Source organism: Entelurus aequoreus, linkage group LG04 (assembly GCF_033978785.1).
Source record: "Entelurus aequoreus isolate RoL-2023_Sb linkage group LG04, RoL_Eaeq_v1.1, whole genome shotgun sequence".
Lineage (NCBI taxonomy): Eukaryota > Metazoa > Chordata > Actinopteri > Syngnathiformes > Syngnathidae > Entelurus > Entelurus aequoreus.
Window position 1 is genome coordinate 7511954 of NC_084734.1, and position 20180 is coordinate 7532133.

Here is a 20180-nt window from a genome sequence, read left to right on the forward strand (position 1 = left end):
GTATTGATATATATTGAGATATAATGTATATATTGTGTTTTTTATGTTGATTTCATTAAAAAAAAAAAAAAAAAAAAAAATTCTTGTGCGGCCCGGTACCAATCGGTCCGCGGACCGGTGGTTGGGGACCACTGGTCTAGAGTAGAGGTGGGGGAAATAATCGATTTTTACATTCGTCGCAATTCGGACATTTAGAATTGATTAGTAAACGTCGATTATCGATTTATTTACTGAAAATAAAATAATGCAGACAATTCTAAAATTTTCAGCGAGAGGACACTTATGGTCCAGTTTTGCACACATTTTCATTCATTTACTAAATGTGTTGGGAATTTATTTATTTACAAATGCTCTGATTTTAAAAAGTTGCCAATGATAAACGCTCATTTAGTGAAACAAAAATTAATGTAAAACTGCATCAATATACATCCATTAAAGATGTATCAATAAACGATTATTAATGGAATCATGAGGCGGCCAAAGATTTCCACCTCCAGTCTGAAATTGATCAATTCTGATCAGTTTTACTCATAAAAAAAACCCAAAAAACAACATAATATATTTAGGGAAGATATTTTAAATATACAAACATGTTCTGTTTGCAATAACCCTTCATTATTTTTTTGATAATAAATGTGCATCTTTAATATTTAAATGTAGATGCAAGAAAAAAACGCGCCACCGCTCTCATGTTCTCTCAATTTCAGAAACGATGCTCCTTTATTTGAGGACACTTATGGTCCAGTTTTGCACACAATTTCATTAATTTAATAAATATGTTTTTAAAAAGTTGCCAATGATAAATGCTCATTTAGTGAAACAAAAATTCATGTAAAACTGCATCAATATACATCCATTAAAGATGTATCAATAAACGATTATTAATGGAATCATGAGGCGGCCAAAGATTTCTACCTCTAGTCTGAAGTTTATCAATTCTGATGAGTTATACTCATCAAAAAAACCCCCAAAAAAACAAAATATATTTAGGGAAGATAGTTTAAATATACAAACATGTTCTGCTTGCAATAACCCTTCATTATTTTTTTCATAATAAATGTACATCTTTAATATTTAAATGTTTGTATCAATGAAAAATGCAAGAAAAAAACGCGCCACCGCTCTCATGTTCTCTCAATTTCAGAAACGATGCTCCTTTATTTGAGGACACTTATGGTCCAGTTTTGCACACATTTTCATTAATTTAATAAATATGTTTTTAAAAAGTTGCCAATGATAAACGCTCATTTAGTGAAACAAAAATTCATGTAAAACTGCATCAATATACATCCATTAAAGATGTATCAATAAACGATTATTAATGGAATCATGAGGCGGCCAAAGATTTCCACCTCCAGTCTGAAGTTTATCAATTCTGATCAGTTATACTCATCAAAAAAACAAAAAAACAACAGAATATATTTAGGGAAGATAGTTTAAATATACAAACATGTTCTGCTTGCAATAACCCTTCATTATTTTTTTGATAATAAATGTGCATCTTTAATATTTAAATGTAGATGCAAGAAAAAAACGCGCCACCGCTCTCATGTTCTCTCAATTTCAGAAACTATGCTCCTTTATTTGAGGACACTTATGGTCCAGTTTTGCACACATTTTCATTCATTTAATAAATATGTTTTTAAAAAGTTGCCAATGATAAACGCTCATTTAGTGAAACAGAAATTCATGTAAAACTGCATCAATATACATCCATTAAAGATGTATCAATAAACGACTATTAATGGAATCATGAGGCGGCCAAAGATTTCTACCTCCAGTCTGAAGTTTGTCAATTCTGATCAGTTATACTCATCAAAAAAACAAAAAAACAACATAATATATTTAGGGGAGATAGTTTAAATATATATATGTTCTGTTTGCAATAACCCTTTTTTTAAAAAATTGTTATTAGATTTTTAAAATAAATAAATAAATAAATAAATCAACATAATAATGCAATAACCCTTTTAATTGAATATATATATTTTTTCCATCCAGTATAATTTTTGCGCAAACTGCTGAATCAGCACAATTTCGCGTCTTCACGACTCCCTCTGCGCCCTTTTTCTTTGAACCGGTTCTGAAAAAATGATATGGATCAGGTTTACACGATGCGCACCTCTGCTCGCACACCCACGCACGCTGGCCGTGTCTCCGCGCTCCCCCCACCCCCCCACCCCCCCCCACCCTCCTCCTCCTCCCCACCCTTCCACCCCCTCCGAGCTGCTCGTCGTGCGAGCTGGAGGTGGGATGCTGCCAGGCGGCTCTCGGCAGTCCGCGCCTCGCCTCCAACATGAGGAGGAAAAAGTCTCTCCTGGGTTGACGTCCTCCCTCCATCCTCCCGTCAAACAGGTGTTCCGTGACCAACCTTCCCCTCCAGGCGCTAAAAGATCCACCATGGATTCTTCTTCACATCCCCGGACCTTTTCTTCCTGAACCCGGTTCTTCTGATCGCCGTATCCGGACTCATTTAGCCAGGACTCGGAGCGATTTTTTTTAGTTTTTTTGGGGGGGGGTTTCAGGTCTTCCAGGCCGCCAAAGTGGCCATGGCCGCCGCCATCGCCAGTTCCCTCATCAGGCAGAAGCGGCAGGCGAGGGAGCGGGAAAAGTCCAACGCCTGCCGCTGTGTCAGCAGCCCCAGCAAGAGCAAAGGCAACTGCGACAAGCCCGGGCGGCTCAACGTCTTCTCCCGGGTCAAACTCTTTGGCTCCAAGAAGCGGCGCAGGAGGCGGCCAGGTGTGTTGTTGCGGTGACACTTTTTCACAAAGTCGGGGGGAAAAGTTGGTGGATTCTCCTCAGAGGAGACACCTTGAACAGGGACAAATTAACGGATGCTTCATCCGTCAACGTCTGCTCCTTCGAACCACAAAGGACCAAACTTCTTAAGCTTCTACGGTATACCGCTACTAGTATAATATCACAATCGGTACAATACCGCCTCTAAAAAGTACCTGTTTTTTTTTGTTTGTTTTTTACGGCGTCGTCACGTGGTGACATTGCTGGTTTTACCAGCAGAGGAGCATGTTCGGCAGCGCGTGCACACAGAGTACTTACAAGCAGACACGGCGTGTAGACAAAAAAGGGAGAATGGACGCATTTTGGTAAAAAAAGTAAAGATAAAGGTGAAGTTATAACATGAAGAGATGCTTTAATTTTGTTCAAATAAAGCCTTTTTTTTTCAGTGGTGCCCCTTTATGTAGAAAAGTAACGAAAAGTATCGAAATACATTTTGGTACCGATACCTAAATATTGGTATCGGGACAACAATAGCGCAAACTAACAGCGGTGTGTCGGTTCCTTTCACTGGAACTCTTCACTTCCGTGCAAAGTAAGCTTCTACGGTATACCGCTACTAGTATAATATCACAATCGGTACAATACCGCCTCTAAAAAGTACCTGTTATTTTTTTTTTTTTTTTTACGGCGTCGTCACGTGGTGATATTGCTGGTTTTACGAACAGAGGAGCATGTTCGGCAGCGCACACACACAGAGTACTTACAAGCAGACACGGCGTGTAGACAGAAAAGGGAGAATGGACGCATTTTGGTGTAAAAAGTAAAGATAAAGGTGAAGTTATAACAGGAAGAGATGCTTTAATTTTGTTAAAATGAAGCCTTTTTTTTTCAGTGGTGCCCCTTTATGTAGAAAAGTAACGAAAAGTATCGAAATACATTTTGGTACCGATACCTAAATATTGGTATCGGGACAACATTAGCGCAAACTAACAGCGGTGTGTCGGTTCCTTTCACCGGAACTCTTCACTTCCATGCAAAGTAAGCTTCTACAGTATACCGCTACTAGTATAATATTACAATTGGTACAATACCGCCTCTAAAAAGTACCTGTTTTTTGTTTTTTTTTACGGCGTCGTCACGTGGTGACATTGCTGGTTTTACCAGCAGAGGAGCATGTTCGGCAGCGCACACACGCAGAGTACTTACAAGCAGACACGGAGTGTGGACAGAAAAGGGAGAATTTTGGTGTAAAAAGTAAAGATAAAGGTGAAGTTATAACAGGAAGAGATGCTTTAATTTTGTTAAAATAAAGCCTTTTTTTTCAGTGGTGCCCCTTTATGTAGAAAAGTAACGAAAAGTATCGAAATACATTTTGGTACCGATACCTAAATATTGGTATCGGGACAACATAAGCGCAAACTAACAGCGGTGTGTCGGTTCCTTTCACCGGAACTCTTCACTTCCGTGCAAAGTAAGCTTCTACGGTATACCGCTACTAGTATAATATTACAATCGGTACAATACCGCCTCTAAAAAGTACCTGTTTTTTTTTTTGTTTTTTTTACGGCGTCGTCACGTGGTGACATTGCTGGTTTTACGAACAGAGGAGCATGTTCGGCAGCGCACACACACAGAGTACTTACAAGCAGACACGGCGTGTAGACAGAAAAAGGAGAATGGACGCATTTTGGTGTGAAAAGTAAAGATAAAGGTGAAGTTATAACAGGAAGAGATGCTTTAATTTTGTTAAAATAAAGCCTTTTTTTTTCAGTGGTGCCCCTTTATGTAGAAAATTAACGAAAAGTATCAAAAAGTATCGAAATACTTTTTGGTACCGATACCTAAATATTGGTATCGGGACAACATTAGCGCAAACTAACAGCGGTGTGTCTGTTCCTTTCACCGGAACTCTTCACTTCCGTGCAAAGTAAGCTTCTACAGTAAACCGCTACTAGTATAATATCACAATCGGTACAATACCGCCTCTAAAAAGTACCTGTTTTTTTTAATTATTATTTTTTACGGGCATGACGGTGCATTGTCACATTGCTGATTTTACGAGCAGAGGAGCATGTTCGGCAGCGCGCGCACACAGAGTACTTACAAGCAGACACGGTGTGTAGACAAAAAAGGGAGAATGGACGCATTTTGGTGTAAAAAGTAAAGATAAAGGTGAAGTTATAACAGGAAGAGATGCTTTAATTTTGTTAAAATAAAGCCTTTTTTTTTCAGTGGTGCCCCTTTATGTAGAAAAGTAACGAAAAGTATCGAAATACATTTTGGTACCGATACCTAAATATTGGTATCGGGACAACATTAGCGCAAACTAACAGCGGTGTGTCGGTTCCTTTCACCGGAACTCTTCACTTCCGTGCAAAGTAAGCTTCTACGGTATACCGCTACTAGTATAATATTACAATTGGTACAATACCGCCTCTAAAAAGTACCTGTTTTTTGTTTTTTTTTACGGCGTCGTCACGTGGTGACATTGCTGGTTTTACCAGCAGAGGAGCATGTTCGGCAGCGCACACACGCAGAGTACTTACAAGCAGACACGGAGTGTGGACAGAAAAGGGAGAATTTTGGTGTAAAAAGTAAAGATAAAGATGAAGTTATAACAGGAAGAGATGCTTTAATTTTGTTAAAATAAAGCCTTTTTTTTCAGTGGTGCCCCTTTATGTAGAAAAGTAACGAAAAGTATCGAAATACATTTTGGTACCGATACCTAAATATTGGTATCGGGACAACATTAGCGCAAACTAACAGCGGTGTGTCGGTTCCTTTCACCGGAACTCTTCACTTCCGTGCAAAGTAAGCTTCTACGGTATACCGCTACTAGTATAATATCACAATCGGTACAATACCGCCTCTAAAAAGTACCTGTTTTCTTTTATTTTATATTTTTACGGCGTCGTCACGTGGTGACATTGCTGGTTTTACCAGCAGAGGAGCATGTTCGGCAGCGCCTAGCACACAGAGTACTTACAAGCAGACACGGTGTGTAGACAGAAAAGGGAGAATGGATGCATTTTGGTAAAAAAAGTAAAGATAAAGGTGAAGTTATAACAGGAAGAGATGCTTTAATTTTGTTAAAATAAGGCCTTTTTTTTCAGTGGTGCCCCTTTATGTAGAAAATTAACGAAAAGTATCAAAAAGTATCGAAATACATTTTGGTACCGATACCTAAATATTGGTATCGGGACAACATTAGCGCAAACTAACAGCGCCGTGTCTGAGTGTAAGTACTCTGTGTGTGCGCTACCGAACATGCTCCTCTGTCCGTAAAACCAGCAATGTCACCACGTGACGACGACGTAAAAAAAAAAAAAATTTAAAAAAACAGGTACTTTTTAGAGGCGGTATTGTACCGATTGTGATATTATACTAGTAGCGGTATACCGTAGAAGCTTACTTTGCATGGAAGTGAAGAGTTCCGGTGAAAGGAACCGACACACCGCTGTTAGTTTGCGCTAATGTTGTCCCGATACCAATATTTAGGTATCGGTACCAAAACGTATTTCGATATTTTTTGATACTTTTTGTTACTTTTCTACATAAAGGGGCACCACGGTGTGTAGACAAAAAAGGGAGAATGGACGCATTTTGGTGTAAAAAGTAAAGATAAAGGTGAAGTTATAACAGGAAGAGATGCTTTAATTTTGTTCAAATAAAGCCTTTTTTTTTCAGTGGTGCCCCTTTATGTAGAAAAGTAACGCAAAGTATCAAAAAGTATCGAAATACATTTTGGTACCGATACCTAAATATTGGTATCGGGACAACATTAGCGCAAACTAACAGCGGTGTGTCGGTTCCTTTCACCGGAACTCTTCACTTCCGTGCAAAGTAAGCTTCTACGGTAAACCGCTACTAGTATAATATTACAATCGGTACAATACCGCCTCTAAAAAGTACCTGTTTTTTTTAATTATTTTTTTTTACGGCGTCGTCACGTCGGGACATTGCTAGTTTTACGAACAGAGGAGCATGTTCGGTAGCGCACACACAGAGTACTTACAAGCAGACACGGCGTGTAGACAGAAAAGGGAGAATTTTGGTGTAAAAAGTAAAGATAAAGGTGAAGTTATAACAGGAAGAGATGCTTTAATTTTGTTCAAATAAAGCCTTTTTTTTTCAGTGGTGCCCCTTTATGTAGAAAAGTAACGAAAAGTATCAAAAAGTATCGAAATACATTTTGGTACCGATACCTAAATATTGGTATCGGGACAACATTAGCGCAAACTAACAGCGGTGTGTCGGTTCCTTTCACCGGAACTCTTCACTTCCGTGCAAAGTAAGCTTCTACGGTATACCGCTACTAGTATAATATCACAATCGGTACAATACCGCCTCTAAAAAGTACCTGTTTTCTTTTATTTTATATTTTTACGGCGTCGTCACGTGGTGACATTGCTGGTTTTACCAGCAGAGGAGCATGTTCGGCAGCGCACACACACAGAGTACTTACAAGCAGACCTGGCGTGTAGACAGAAAAAGGAGAATGGACGCATTTTGGTGTGAAAAGTAAAGATAAAGGTGAAGTTATAACAGGAAGAGGTGCTTTAATTTTGTTAAAATAAAGCCTTTTTTTTCCAGTGGTGCCCCTTTATGTAGAAAATTAACGAAAAGTATCAAAAAGTATCGAAATACATTTTGGTACCGATACCTAAATATTGGTATCGGGACAACATTAGCGCAAACTAACAGCGGTGTGTCGGTTCCTTTCACCGGAACTCTTCACTTCCGTGCAAAGTAAGCTTCTACGGTATACCGCTACTAGTATAATATTACAATTGGTACAATACCGCCTCTAAAAAGTACCTGTTTTTTTTTTGTTTTTTTTACGGCGTCGTCACGTGGTGACATTGCTGGTTTTACGAACAGAGGAGCATGTTCGGTAGCGCAAAGTAAGCTTCTACGGTATACCGCTACTAGTATAATATTACAATTGGTACAATACCGCCTCTAAAAAGTACCTGTTTTTTTTTGTTTTTTTTACGGCGTCGTCACGTGGTGACATTGCTGGTTTTACGAACAGAGGAGCATGTTCGGTAGCGCACACACACAGAGTACTTACAAGCAGACACGGAGTGTGGACAGAAAAGGGAGAATTTTGGTGTAAAAAGTAAAGATAAAGGTGAAGTTATAACAGGAAGAGGTGCTTTGATTTTGTTCAAATAAAGCCTTTTTTCTCAGTGGTGCCCCTTTATGTTGAAAAGTAACGAAAAGTATCAAAAAGTATCGAAATACATTTTGGTACCGATACCTAAATATTGGTATCGGGACAACATTAGCGCAAACTAACAGCGGTGTGTCGGTTCCTTTCACCGGAACTCTTCACCTTCGTGCAAAGTAAGCTTCTACGGTATACCGCTACTAGTATAATATCACAATCAGTACAATACCGCCTCTAAAAAGTACCTGTTTTTTTTATTATTATTTTTTACGTGCATGACGGCGCGTTGTCACATTGCTGATTTTACGGGCAGAGGAGCATGTTCAGCAGCGCACACACACAGAGTACTTAGAAGCAGACACAGTGTGTAGACAGAAAAGGGAGAATGGACGCATTTTGGTGTGAAAAGTAAAGATAAAGGTGAAGTTATAACAGGAAGAGATGCTTTAATTTTGTTAAAATAAAGCCTTTTTTTTCAGTGGTGCCCCTTTATGTAGAAAAGTAACGCAAAGTATCAAAAAGTATAGAAATACATTTTGGTACCGATACCTAAATATTGGTATCGGGACAAGATTAGCGCAAACTAACAGCGGTGTGTCTGTTTCTTTCACCGGAACTCTTCACTTCCGTGCAAAATAAGTTTCTACGGTATACCGCTACTAGTATAATATAACAATTGGTACAAGACCGCCTCTAAAAAGTACCTGTTTTCTTTTATTTTATATTTTTACGGCATCGTCACGTGGTGACATTGCTGGTTTTATCAGCAGAGGAGCATGTTCGGCAGCGCACACACACAGAGTACTTACAAGCAGACACGGTGTGTAGACAAAAAAGGGAGAATGGACGCATTTTGGTGTGAAAAGTAAAGATAAAGGTGAAGTTATAACAGGAAGAGATGCTTTAATTTTGTTAAAATAAAGCCTTTTTTTTCAGTGGTGCCCCTTTATGTAGAAAAGTAACGAAAAGTATCAAAAAGTATCGAAATACATTTCGGTACCGGTACCGATACCTAAATATTGGACAACCCTAGCGCAAACTAACAACGGTGTGTCGGTTCCTTTCACCGGAACACCGCTACTAGTATAATATTACAATCGGTACAATACCGCCTCTAAAAAGTACCTGTTTTTTTTATTTTAATGGGCATGACGGCGCGTCGTCACGTGGTGACATTTCTGGTTTACCAGCAGAGGAGCATGTTCGGCAGCGCGCACAAACAGAGTACTTACAAGCAGACATGGCGTGTAGACAGAAAAGGGAGAATTTTGGTGTAAAAAAGTAAAGATAAAGGTGAAGTTATAAGAGGAAGAGGTGCTTTAAGACATGGCTAAGATCTTTTGTTAAAATAAAGCCTTTTTTTTTTGGTGGTAACCTTTATTTAGAAAAGTACCGAGAAGTATCAAAAAGTATCAAAATACATTTTGGTACAGATACCTAAATATTTGTATCGGGACAACATTAGCACAAACTAATAGTTTGAATATGTTCTGTTTGCAATAACCCTTAATTATTTTTTTTCATAATAAATGTGCATCTTTAATATTTAAATGTGTGTGTCAATGAAAAATGCAAGAAAAAAACGCGCCACCGCTCTCATGTTCTCTCAATTTCAGAAACGATGTCCGAGTACTTACAAACAGACACAGTGTGTAGACAGAAAAGGGAGAATTTTGGTGTAAAAAAGTAAAGATAAAGGTGAAGTTATAACAGGAAGAGATGCTTTAAGACATGGCTAAGAGTTTTTGTACCTTTAGGGAAAATAGTTTGAATATGTTCTGCTTGCAATAACCCTTCATTATTTTTTTCATAAGAAATGTGCATCATGAATATTTAAATGTGTGTATTAATGAAAAATGCAAGAAAAAACGCGCCACCGCTCTCATGTTCTCTCAATTTCAGAAACTATGCTCCTTTATTTGAGGACACTTATGGTCCAGTTTTGCACACATTTTCATTAATTTAATAAATATGTTTTTAAAAAGTTGCCAATGATTAACGCTCATTTAGTGAAACAAAAATTCATGTAAAACTGCATCAATATACATCCATTAAAGATGTATCAATAAACGACTATTAATGGAATCATGAGGCGGCCAAATATTTCCACCTCGAGTCTGAAGTTTATCAATTCTGATCAGTTATACTCATTAAAAAAAAAAAAACATAATATATTTAGGGAAGATATATTAAATATACAAACATGTTCTGCTTGCAATAAACCTTAATTATTGTTTTCATAATAAATATGCATCCTTAATATTTAAACGTGTGTATCAATGAAAAATGCAAGAAGAAACGCGCCACCGCTCTCATGTTCTCTCCATTTCAGAAACGATGTCCGCATATTTAAAGTTCCGATCACTCCATGCGGTCTGGAGTAGAGGTGGGGGAAATAATCGATTTTTAGATGCGTCGCAATTCGGACATGGACGATTCTATAATTGATTAGTAAACGTCGATTATCGATTTATTTACTGAAAATAAAATAATGCAGACAATTCTAAAATTTGCAGCGAGAGGACACTTATTGTTCAGTTTTGCACACATTTTCATTAATTTACTAAATGTGTTGGGAATTTATTTACAAATGCTCCGTTTTTAAAAAGTTGCAAGTGATAAACGCTCATGTAGTGAAACAAAAATGTATGTAAAACTGCATCAATATACATCCATTAAAGATGTATCAATAAACGATTATTAATGGAATCATGAGGCGGCCAAAGATTTCCACCTCCAGTCTGAATTTTATCAATTCTGAAAAGTTATACTCATCAAAAAAATATTTAGGGAAGATAGTTTAAAAATACAAACATGTTCTGCTAGCAATAACCCTTAATTATTTTTTTCATAATAAATGTGCATCTTTAATATTTGAATGTGTGTATCAATAAAAATGCAAGAAAAAACGCGCCACCGCTCTCATGTTCTCTCAATTTCAGAAACGATGTCCGCGTATTTAAAAGTTTTGATCACTCCGCCTCTACTCCGGTCTGGAGTAGAGGTGGGGGAAATAATCGATTTTTAGATGTGTCGCAATTCGGACATGGACGATTCTATAATTGATTAGTAAACGTCGATTATCGATTTATTTACTTAAAATAAAATAATGCAGACAGAGTGATCAGACTTTATTTGAGGACACTTATTGTCCAGTTTTGCACACATTTTCATTAATTTCATAAATGTGTTGGATTAAATATGTATCAATAAAGGATTATTAATGGAATCATGAGGCGGACAAATATTTCCACCTCTAGTCTGAAGTTTATCAATTCCGATCAGTTATATTCATAAAAAAAAATGTTCTGCTTGCAATAACCCTTCATTATTTTTTTCATAATAAATGTGCATCTTTAGTATTTAAATGTGTGTAGCAATGAAAAATGCAAGAAAAAACGCGCCACCGCTCTCATGTTCTCTCAATTTCAGAAACGATGTCCGCGTATTAAAAGTTTTGATCACTCCACCTCTACTCCGGTCTGGAGTAGAGGTGGGGGAAATAATCGATTTTTAGATGCGTCGCAATTCGGACATGGACGATTCTATAATTGATTAGTAAACGTCGATTATCGATTTATTTACTGAAAATAAAATAATGCAGACAGAGTGATCAGACTTTATTTGAGGACACTTATTGTCCAGTTTTGCACACATTTTCATTAATTTCATAAATGTGTTGGATTAAAGATGTATCAATAAAGGATTATTAATGGGGCGGCCAAATATTTCCACCTCTAGTCTGAAGTTTATCAATTCCGATCAGTTATATTCATTAAAAAAAATGTTCTGCTTGCAATAACCCTTCATTATTTTTTTTCATAATAAATGTGCATCTTTAGTATTTAAATGTGTGTAGCAATGAAAAATGCAAGAAAAAACGCGCCACCGCTCTCATGTTCTCTCAATTTCAGAAACGATGTCCGCGTATTTAAAAGTTTTGATCACTCCACCTCTACTCCGGTCTGGAGTAGAGGTGGGGGAAATAATCGATTTTTAGATGTGTCGCAATTCGGACATGGACGATTCTATAATTGATTAGTAAACGTCGATTATCGATTTATTTACTGAAAATAAAATAATGCAGACAGAGTGATCAGACTTTATTTGAGGACACTTATTGTCCAGTTTTGCACACATTTTCATTAATTTCATAAATGTGTTGGATTAAAGATGTATCAATAAAGGATTATTAATGGAATCATGAGGCGGCCAAATATTTCCACCTCTAGTCTGAAGTTTATCAATTCCGATCAGTTATATTCATAAAAAACAATTTTCTGCTTGCAATAACCCTTCATTATTTTTTTCATAATAAATGTGCATCTTTAATATTTAAATGTGTGTAGCAATGAAAAATGCAAGAAAAAACGCGCCACCGCTCTCATGTTCTCTCAACTTCAGCATACTTAAAGTTCCGATCACTCCAAAGTATTATTAATGGAATCGTAGCTCCTGAATCGTAATGGAATGGTGAGGTGGCCAAAGATTCCCCAACACCTCTAGTCTGAAGTTTAAACATTCTGATCAGTTATATGATTAATCATTCAACTATTTAGCCACCAAAAAAAAAATAGAACATAAATCAAAGCTTTTCTCCAATCAAATCGATTGTGAACGCTACACAGACCAGTTTTAAAATGACAGCAAAAAAGCGTGTGGAAAGGACAAATAGAGGTTTTGTCGCTCTTTTAAGAGTCAATTTTAGAAGATTTTAAGTCCTATGTGTCAAAGTCAAGGCCCGCGGGCCAGATCCGGCCCACGAATGAATGATCTATGGCCCCCGGGATGGTATTTGATTAGTATAGCCCACAGCCGCCTGCTGCTGTTTTGCACGCAGCAATACTCCATCAGTGTTGGCGCTAGGAATGTTCAAAATGGGGTCACAGGGGCCCCATCAAGTCATAAAAATGGGGGCCCACAGTGAATTTTATGGGGTCCCACTTTTTTTCTAAGCGATGTGAAAACAAATGATAAATGTATGCATTATCCTGGTATGTCTCTGGAAAAAGGTTGTCATAAACGGTGATTAATTCATTAAAAAAAAATAATACAAAAGAAAAAAAATTATGCATATGTAAATTTATAAAGTAAATAAGTAAGTAAAAATTAAATCAAATTAAATTAAATTAGTAAGTAATGAGTAAGTAAAGCCGCTGCTCCTCCACATGGAGAGGAGCCAGATGAGGTGGTTCGGGCATCTGGTGAGGATGCCACCCGAATGCCTCCCGAGGGAGGTGTTTAGGGCACGTCCGACCGGTAGGAGGCCACGGGGAAGACCCAGGACACGTTGGGAAGACTATGTCTCCCGGCTGGCCTGGGAACGCCTCGGGATCCCCCGGGAGGAGCTGGACCAAGTGGCTGGGGAGAGGGAAGTCTGGCCTTCCCTGCTTAGGCTGCTGCCCCCGCGACCCGACCTCGGCTAAGCGGAAGAAGATGGATGGATTGTAAAAATTTAAATAAAAAAATAAATTAAAAAAACACTTTTAAGGTTTATTTTCAAAAATAACCTTTTTGAAAAAGAAAGTTTTTTATTAGGTTTTTCAACAAATTAAATTTGTATAAAGATATAAGTGATAAAACAAAAAAGAATACCCAATAAATCATTGTATTTGCATTCTTTTTTCCAGATGAATGGGTAAAATAAAAAAATTAAAAATTGAAAAAAAAAAAAAACACTTTTAGTGTTGATTTAAAAAAGAGCCCTTTTTTTTAAAAAAAAAAAAAAAGAAAAGAAAAAACACCAAAACGTTTTTATTAGGCTTTTCAACAAAATAAATTATTATAAATATGAGTGATAAAACAAAAAAAATAATACAGAATAAATCATTGTATTTTTGTCCTTTTTTTCCCCAGATAAATGGGTAAAATCAATTTTTTTTAAATTGTTTAAAAAAAAAACACTTTTAGTGTTGATTTCAAAAAGAGCCTTTTTGAAAAAGATGGATAGATGTAAATGTATTCAGTTATAAACATTCATGCACTTTCTTCTTTCCTTCATGGCTCTAAAATGTACCACTTTTTGTCCTCTTATTTTTATTGTAATATTTTCAGAATGTGTCGATTTTTGGCCAAAGTAAGACAAAGGAAACAATCTGAAGTTTTCTTTATTTTTTTACTTTTAATGCCATGATGTTAATAGTCCGGCACATATTTTCCTCCATGAGCTAAAATGACTTTATTGCTCTAAATGAACCAAAAGATGACACAAGTATGTGACTAATAAACAGGGACTATACTGCACATTATGTACAGTATATTCCTATTATTGCAATTTCAAACTAAATCCTGAGTGCAGGTCCAGTCTTGGCAGCAGAACCTTGCAGACTCTCTGAACCCAAAATGTATTTAAATGCACTGAGATCACATTAAATAACTAATTCAACTTAGTTGCTGCATGGCTGTAAAAATAACATCACCTGCTCTGTGTCGTGTATTTTGTCACCTTTGGCACATTATTTCTCGATAGTTTGGAACGTTTTTGTGCTTTTCTGCCACAGGAGAACTTGTTGAGCGGTGTCATCAAACGTTAAAAAAAACAAAAAACACCTGTCCACTGTAGTGACGTTATGGATGTCCGTCAAAACCAAACTTTCCGGGTGTTTTCACATAAATCCTTTTTGAAGACAAACTGAATTCAGTCCCCAAAGTGTTCACGTTGCCCGAGTGGCTTCCTGATCCACTTCAGGTGAAACCACTTTGCACAAACTGGAAACCCAAGCAAGATAAAATACCTGAAAGCAAATAATTAGTTTTTCCTACCATGCACTTTTCTGGTTAAATTACCCTTATTAATACATTCTATATATATTTTGAATTAAATATGTCATTTTAGTTATATATCAAAATAATTAAATTAAATTATTTATCCTTATTATAGTACCATTATTTCTTATTATTAGACTATTTTAAGTCATGTAATTGCAATGCAATTGTTCATCTTGCAGCATACATACAAGGTGCTGCAGCAAATAATCGATTATGATTGTAATTTCAGTTCTTATTAGAGATGTCCGATAATATCGGCCATACGTTGTATCGTATGCATGTTCCACATCAACTGCACCTGAACTGAACTGAAATACACCCTGGGACTGATTAATCGATAGATTAATCATGATGACTAAAATAATCTACAGAAGTGAACCTGATCCACTTTGTGTCCACACTACACAGACCGACTTGAATGTTTTTTTTTGTGAAACTACCTCTAAAGGCTTAGTGGCCACATGCGTGGACAGCACCTTTCAGCTCTTATTTCCAAAATTGTGTACACTACTGAATTGGGGTCTTATGGCCGCTTATGTGGACACTTATACTGCCATCTGGTGGTGTCAGAAGAGTATAACATACAAAGCTACGAACAATGGGAGACCGGGCTTTCTGCTCCGCCGCTCCCAGTCTGTGGAACGCTCTCCCTGACCACCTGAGGGCACCACAGACTGTGGATGCTTTTAGAAAAGGCTTAAAATCCCTTGTTTTTAAAAAAGCCTTTTTTTTTTTAGACATATGCATACTATTTTTAGCTATTTGGCTGTTCTAGTTTTTATTTTTATTTATTTTTTATTATCTTATTATTTTTTATTTTATTTTTTTATACACTGTAGCACTTTGAGGTTGTTTACTCAATGTAACGTGCTTTTTACAAATAAAATCTATTATTATTATTATTATTATTATTATTAATGGCATATGGAAAAATTATAAACATATGAGTGATAAAACAAAAAACAAATACAGAATAAATAATTGTATTTTCTTCTTTTTTTTCCCCAGATAAATGGGTAAAATAAAAAACTTTAAAATTTGAAAAAAAAGAAAAAAAAACACTTTTAGTGTTGATTTAAAAAAGAGCCTTTTTTAAAAAGATGGCATGGGTAAAATTAAAAAACTTTAAAATTGTTTGAAAAAAATAAATTCAATAAATTGTGTTGATTTAAAAAAGAGCTTTTTTGAAAAAAAAAATGGATTAAGCTTTTCAACAAAATAAATTATTATCAATATATGAGTGACAAAACAAAAAAATTTAAACATTTACATTTTTTTTGTAACTTTTAGTGTTGGTCTAAAAAAGAGTCCTTTTGAAAAATAAAAATGATTAGGCTTTTAAACAAAATAAATTATTATTAATATATGAGTGATAACAAATGTTTAAAAAAATTGTATGTATAGTAAAAGTGGGTAAAATTTAAAACTTTAAAATTGTTAAAAAAAAACAAAAAATTGCGTTGATTTAAAAAAGCTCTTTTGGAAAAAAAATGCATTAGGCTTTTCAACAAAATTAATTATTAATATATGAGTGATAAAACAAAAACGAACACAGAATAAATCAATGAATTTGTGTCATTTTTTCCATATACATGGGTCAAATAAAATGTTTTTATGGTCTTTTTATTTATTTTTGTATTTTTTTATACACTATAGCACTTTGAGGTTGTTTACTCAATGTAAAGTGCTTTTTACAAATAAAATATATTATTATTATTATTATTATTATTAATGGCATTTGGAAAAAAAAAGTGTAAAAATAAGAGTTAGCATGTCACTAAACATGAAGTACACGTTTGTGTACTTATGGACTAAGTACATCATACCAAAAGATGGTTCTTAGTTTTTATTCAAATTAGGGTGCAATAAGCCCAAATAGCAAAGAGAAATAAAAAAAGCCTTAAGAGGTTAAAGCCCTGAGAAATCCCGCACACACATGGCCGTCCTATCTGTTATTTACGCGTAAGACATTAGGGTAGGGCGACACAAAGACTTTTAGCGAGCGTTGAATGTGAGTAAAAGTGAGAGGAAAGGTGTGGTTAACCGCGTCCACACAGGAGAGGCCAGCACTTAGCTCTTATCCAACATGAACCTCAGTCTGCGCCTTCTTCTTGTCCGCGTACGCTGACGGCAGCCATGCACTCACAAGTAACGTGTTGCTGCTTCACCCGTGACCCAGGTGACAACACCCGCAGACGTAATGTGGGACATTTGGTGTGCTGACGTGTGACCCCGCTTGTGCCCCCCCCCCCGCAGAGCCCCAGCTGAAGGGCATCGTGACCAAGCTGTACAGCCGACAAGGGTTCCATCTGCAGCTGCAGGCCGACGGAACCATTGATGGAACCAAGGAGGAGGACAACGGCTACGGTAAGTCTGCCCTGCCTTCCCCGCGCTACCTGCCGCAACCAGCGGGGGTGCTGTTGAGCTTTCCCCCGCGAAGAAAGGACGGCGTGACGTAAGCCAGGCGACGACTTTATTCTCATCACTAAAGCACTGGCATGGAAACAGGAGTTCAGAACAGACTATGTGAATAATTGGTTAGAATTCTGCATATAGTCAAACAACAAAATTGACCTGAAATTTAATTCGACTGTCAAATTAAAAATATTTTTTGCGATAAAACCAAAAAATACAAAATGTATTATTTTATTTTAATTATTAATTATATCATTATTATTATTATTATTACTTAATTACTGCATTAATGGGTAAAATGACAAACGAAAAATGCAAAATATAAATAAATAAATAAATAATTTTTTTTTAAATAACATAATTTATATTGCACTTTTTGGTTTTTAATTTACATATTAATACAATAATTAAATAATAATACTTATTATATAATTGATAATTCAAATAAAATATTTTATTTTGTATTTTGTTGCTTTATCACAAAAAATATTTTTAATTTAAAAAGTCAAATTACATTTTTGGTCAATTGTGTTGTTTGACCATATGCAGAATAAGTTAAGTTATTTTAATTATTATTTATGTTAGGTATTGCATTAATGGGTAAAATAAAAACAATTTTTTTTTAAATAAATTATTTTATTTTAATTCTTAATTATATAATAATTATTATTTAATTATTGTATTAACAGGTAAAATAAAAACAACTTTAACAATTTTTAAAAATAATTTTTTTTTTAGTGTTGGTCTTAAAAAGAGTCCTTTTGAAAAAAAAAAAGAGGAGGCTTTTAAACCAAATACATTTGTATTAATATATGAGTGATTACAAAACTAAAAAATAAAAAATTTAAAAAAATTGTATTTTCATCCTTTATTCCAGATAAATAGCTCAAATAAAAAATTAAATGTTTTTTTAAAAAAAACAACACTTTATATTGTTAAATTAAAAAAGAGCAACTTTTTGGAAAAAAAACATAAAAAAATCACCAAAACTTTTTTATTAGGCCTTTCAACAAAATAAATTATTATAAACATATGAGTGCTAAAACAAAAAACAAATACAAAATAAATAATTTTTTCCAGATAAATGGGTAAAATAAAAAACTTTTAAATTGTTAAAAAAAAAAAACTTTTAGTGTTGATTTAAAAAGAGCCCTTTTTTGAAAAAAGGAAAAAACACCAAAACTTTTTTATTAGACTTTTCAACAAAATAAATTATTATAAACATATGAGTGATAAAACTAAAAATAATACAGAATAAATCATTGTATTTTTTTTAATTTTTTTTTACTGATAAATGGGTAAAATAAAAAAAACTTTAAAATTGTTTAAAAAAAAATACAAAAACAAAAAAAAACTTTTAAGGTTGATTTCAAAAAGAGCCTTTTTGAAAAAAGATAGTTTTTTATTAGGTTTTTCAACAAAATAAATTATTATAAATATATAAGTGTTAAAACAAAAAATAATACAGAAAACATCATTGTATTTTACAGATAAATGGGTAGAATTAAAAACTTAAAAATTGTTAAAAAATAAAATAAAAAATAAAAAAATGTGTTGATTTAAAAAAGAGCTCTTTTGAAAATTTAAAAAAATTATTAGGCTTTTCAACAAAATAAATGATTATTAATATATGAGTGATAAAACAAAAACGTACACAGAATAAATCAATGAATTTGTGTCCCTTTTTCCATATAAATGGGTGAAATAAAAACCTTAAATAAAAAAAACTACACTTTTTAGTGTTGATTTAAAAAAGAGCCCTTTTGAAAAACTTTTTTGTTAGGCTTTTCAACAAAATAAATAATTATTAATATGTAAGTGTTAAAACAAAAAAGAATACAAAATAAATCATTGTATTTTTGTCATTTTTTGCAGATAAATGAGTAAAATAAAAAAACTTTTAAATTGTTAAAAAAAACAAAAAAACTTTTTGGTGTTGATTTAAAGGAAAGCCCTTATGAAAAAAAACAAAAAACGTTTTTTGTTAGGCTTTTCAACAAAATTAAATTGTTTATTATTATGTGAGTGATAAAACAAAAAATAATACACAATAAATCATGGAATTTTTGTCTTTTTTTTCCAGATAAATGGGTAAAATAAAAAAACTTAAACATTGTTTTAAAAATAACACTTTTTAGTGTGGATTTAAGAGAGAGCCATTTTGGAAAAAACAAAAACAAACGTGTTTTATTAGGATTTTTTCTGTATTTCCTTCCAATCTAGAGAAACAACCTTTATTCCGCATCTAATCTGTTGCCTTTATTGAAGAGCAGCAACTCTCAGGATTACAAAGCAGCATGCTGATGCCACACGCCCGCATGTACTCACACTTGCATGAAAAGTGTCCCTGCAAAAATGTCAAAGTGCTGCTTCAATTGGAAGAAGGACGGAGAGCGAAGCTCTTTGCGCAGCTCCAAAAATAGCGTTGTTAGGTGCTGGCTGCGCTTGTCTCCATGGTGACGGAGAGCACCGTCCTCTTGGAGCTACTGGTGTCTTGGGATGGTGGGAGAGGACCTCCTCACAAGTACTGCAAGAAGGATGTGGTCCTCGTTAAGGTGACCTGGTTCTTTCGCTACAGTCAAGACTCATTTTGCTCCACTGCAAGAACACACAACTCCAACTATGAAAGAGTTAAAAGCACATTATTGACATGAAAACTCATTTGCAAGTTACGCCATGAGCATGCCAAAGTGACTAAGAACTCTAAATGTGAGTATTCGGCTGGAATGTAAGCCATTCAGAAATCAGAAGGACGCCCGGAAAAGGCCCGATAACCAAAATGGTAAATTAAGGAAATGTGTAGTAATAATAAGGCCTTTTTATGTAATGTTTTTATTATCAAATATCACATATTTTAATGAAATACATGTAATTTATTCTAAAATGCTTATATATATATATATATATATATATATATATATTTTTTTTTAGGAATTAATTTGTTTCCCAATAATAAAAACTTTGACAAAAATATATTTTGGAAAAAATAAACCAAAAAGTTGTAAAAAACGCGAAAAACTTTCAAAAAAACAAAAACATAAAAACATTGGTACTGCAAAATAGTCATACTGATCACACAAAGGCT

General features: G+C 34.8%; 2 protein-coding genes across 4 annotated transcripts in view; one reads left to right on the plus strand and one right to left on the minus strand.

The window, feature by feature from the left end:
• The window catches only part of fgf13a (fibroblast growth factor 13a), a 465629-nt gene that overhangs the window by 198122 nt on the left and 247327 nt on the right, over positions 1–20180 (minus strand). The gene's annotated exons all lie outside the window — the stretch shown is intronic.
• The window catches only part of LOC133648233 (fibroblast growth factor 13), a 67502-nt gene continuing 49861 nt past the window's right edge, over positions 2540–20180 (plus strand). The window contains exons 1-2 of the mRNA XM_062044122.1: positions 2540–2739; positions 16937–17047. Coding sequence (XP_061900106.1) covers positions 2550–2739; positions 16937–17047 — 301 coding nt within the window. The 5' untranslated portion in view covers positions 2540–2549. The remainder of the gene's footprint in view (positions 2740–16936; positions 17048–20180) is intronic.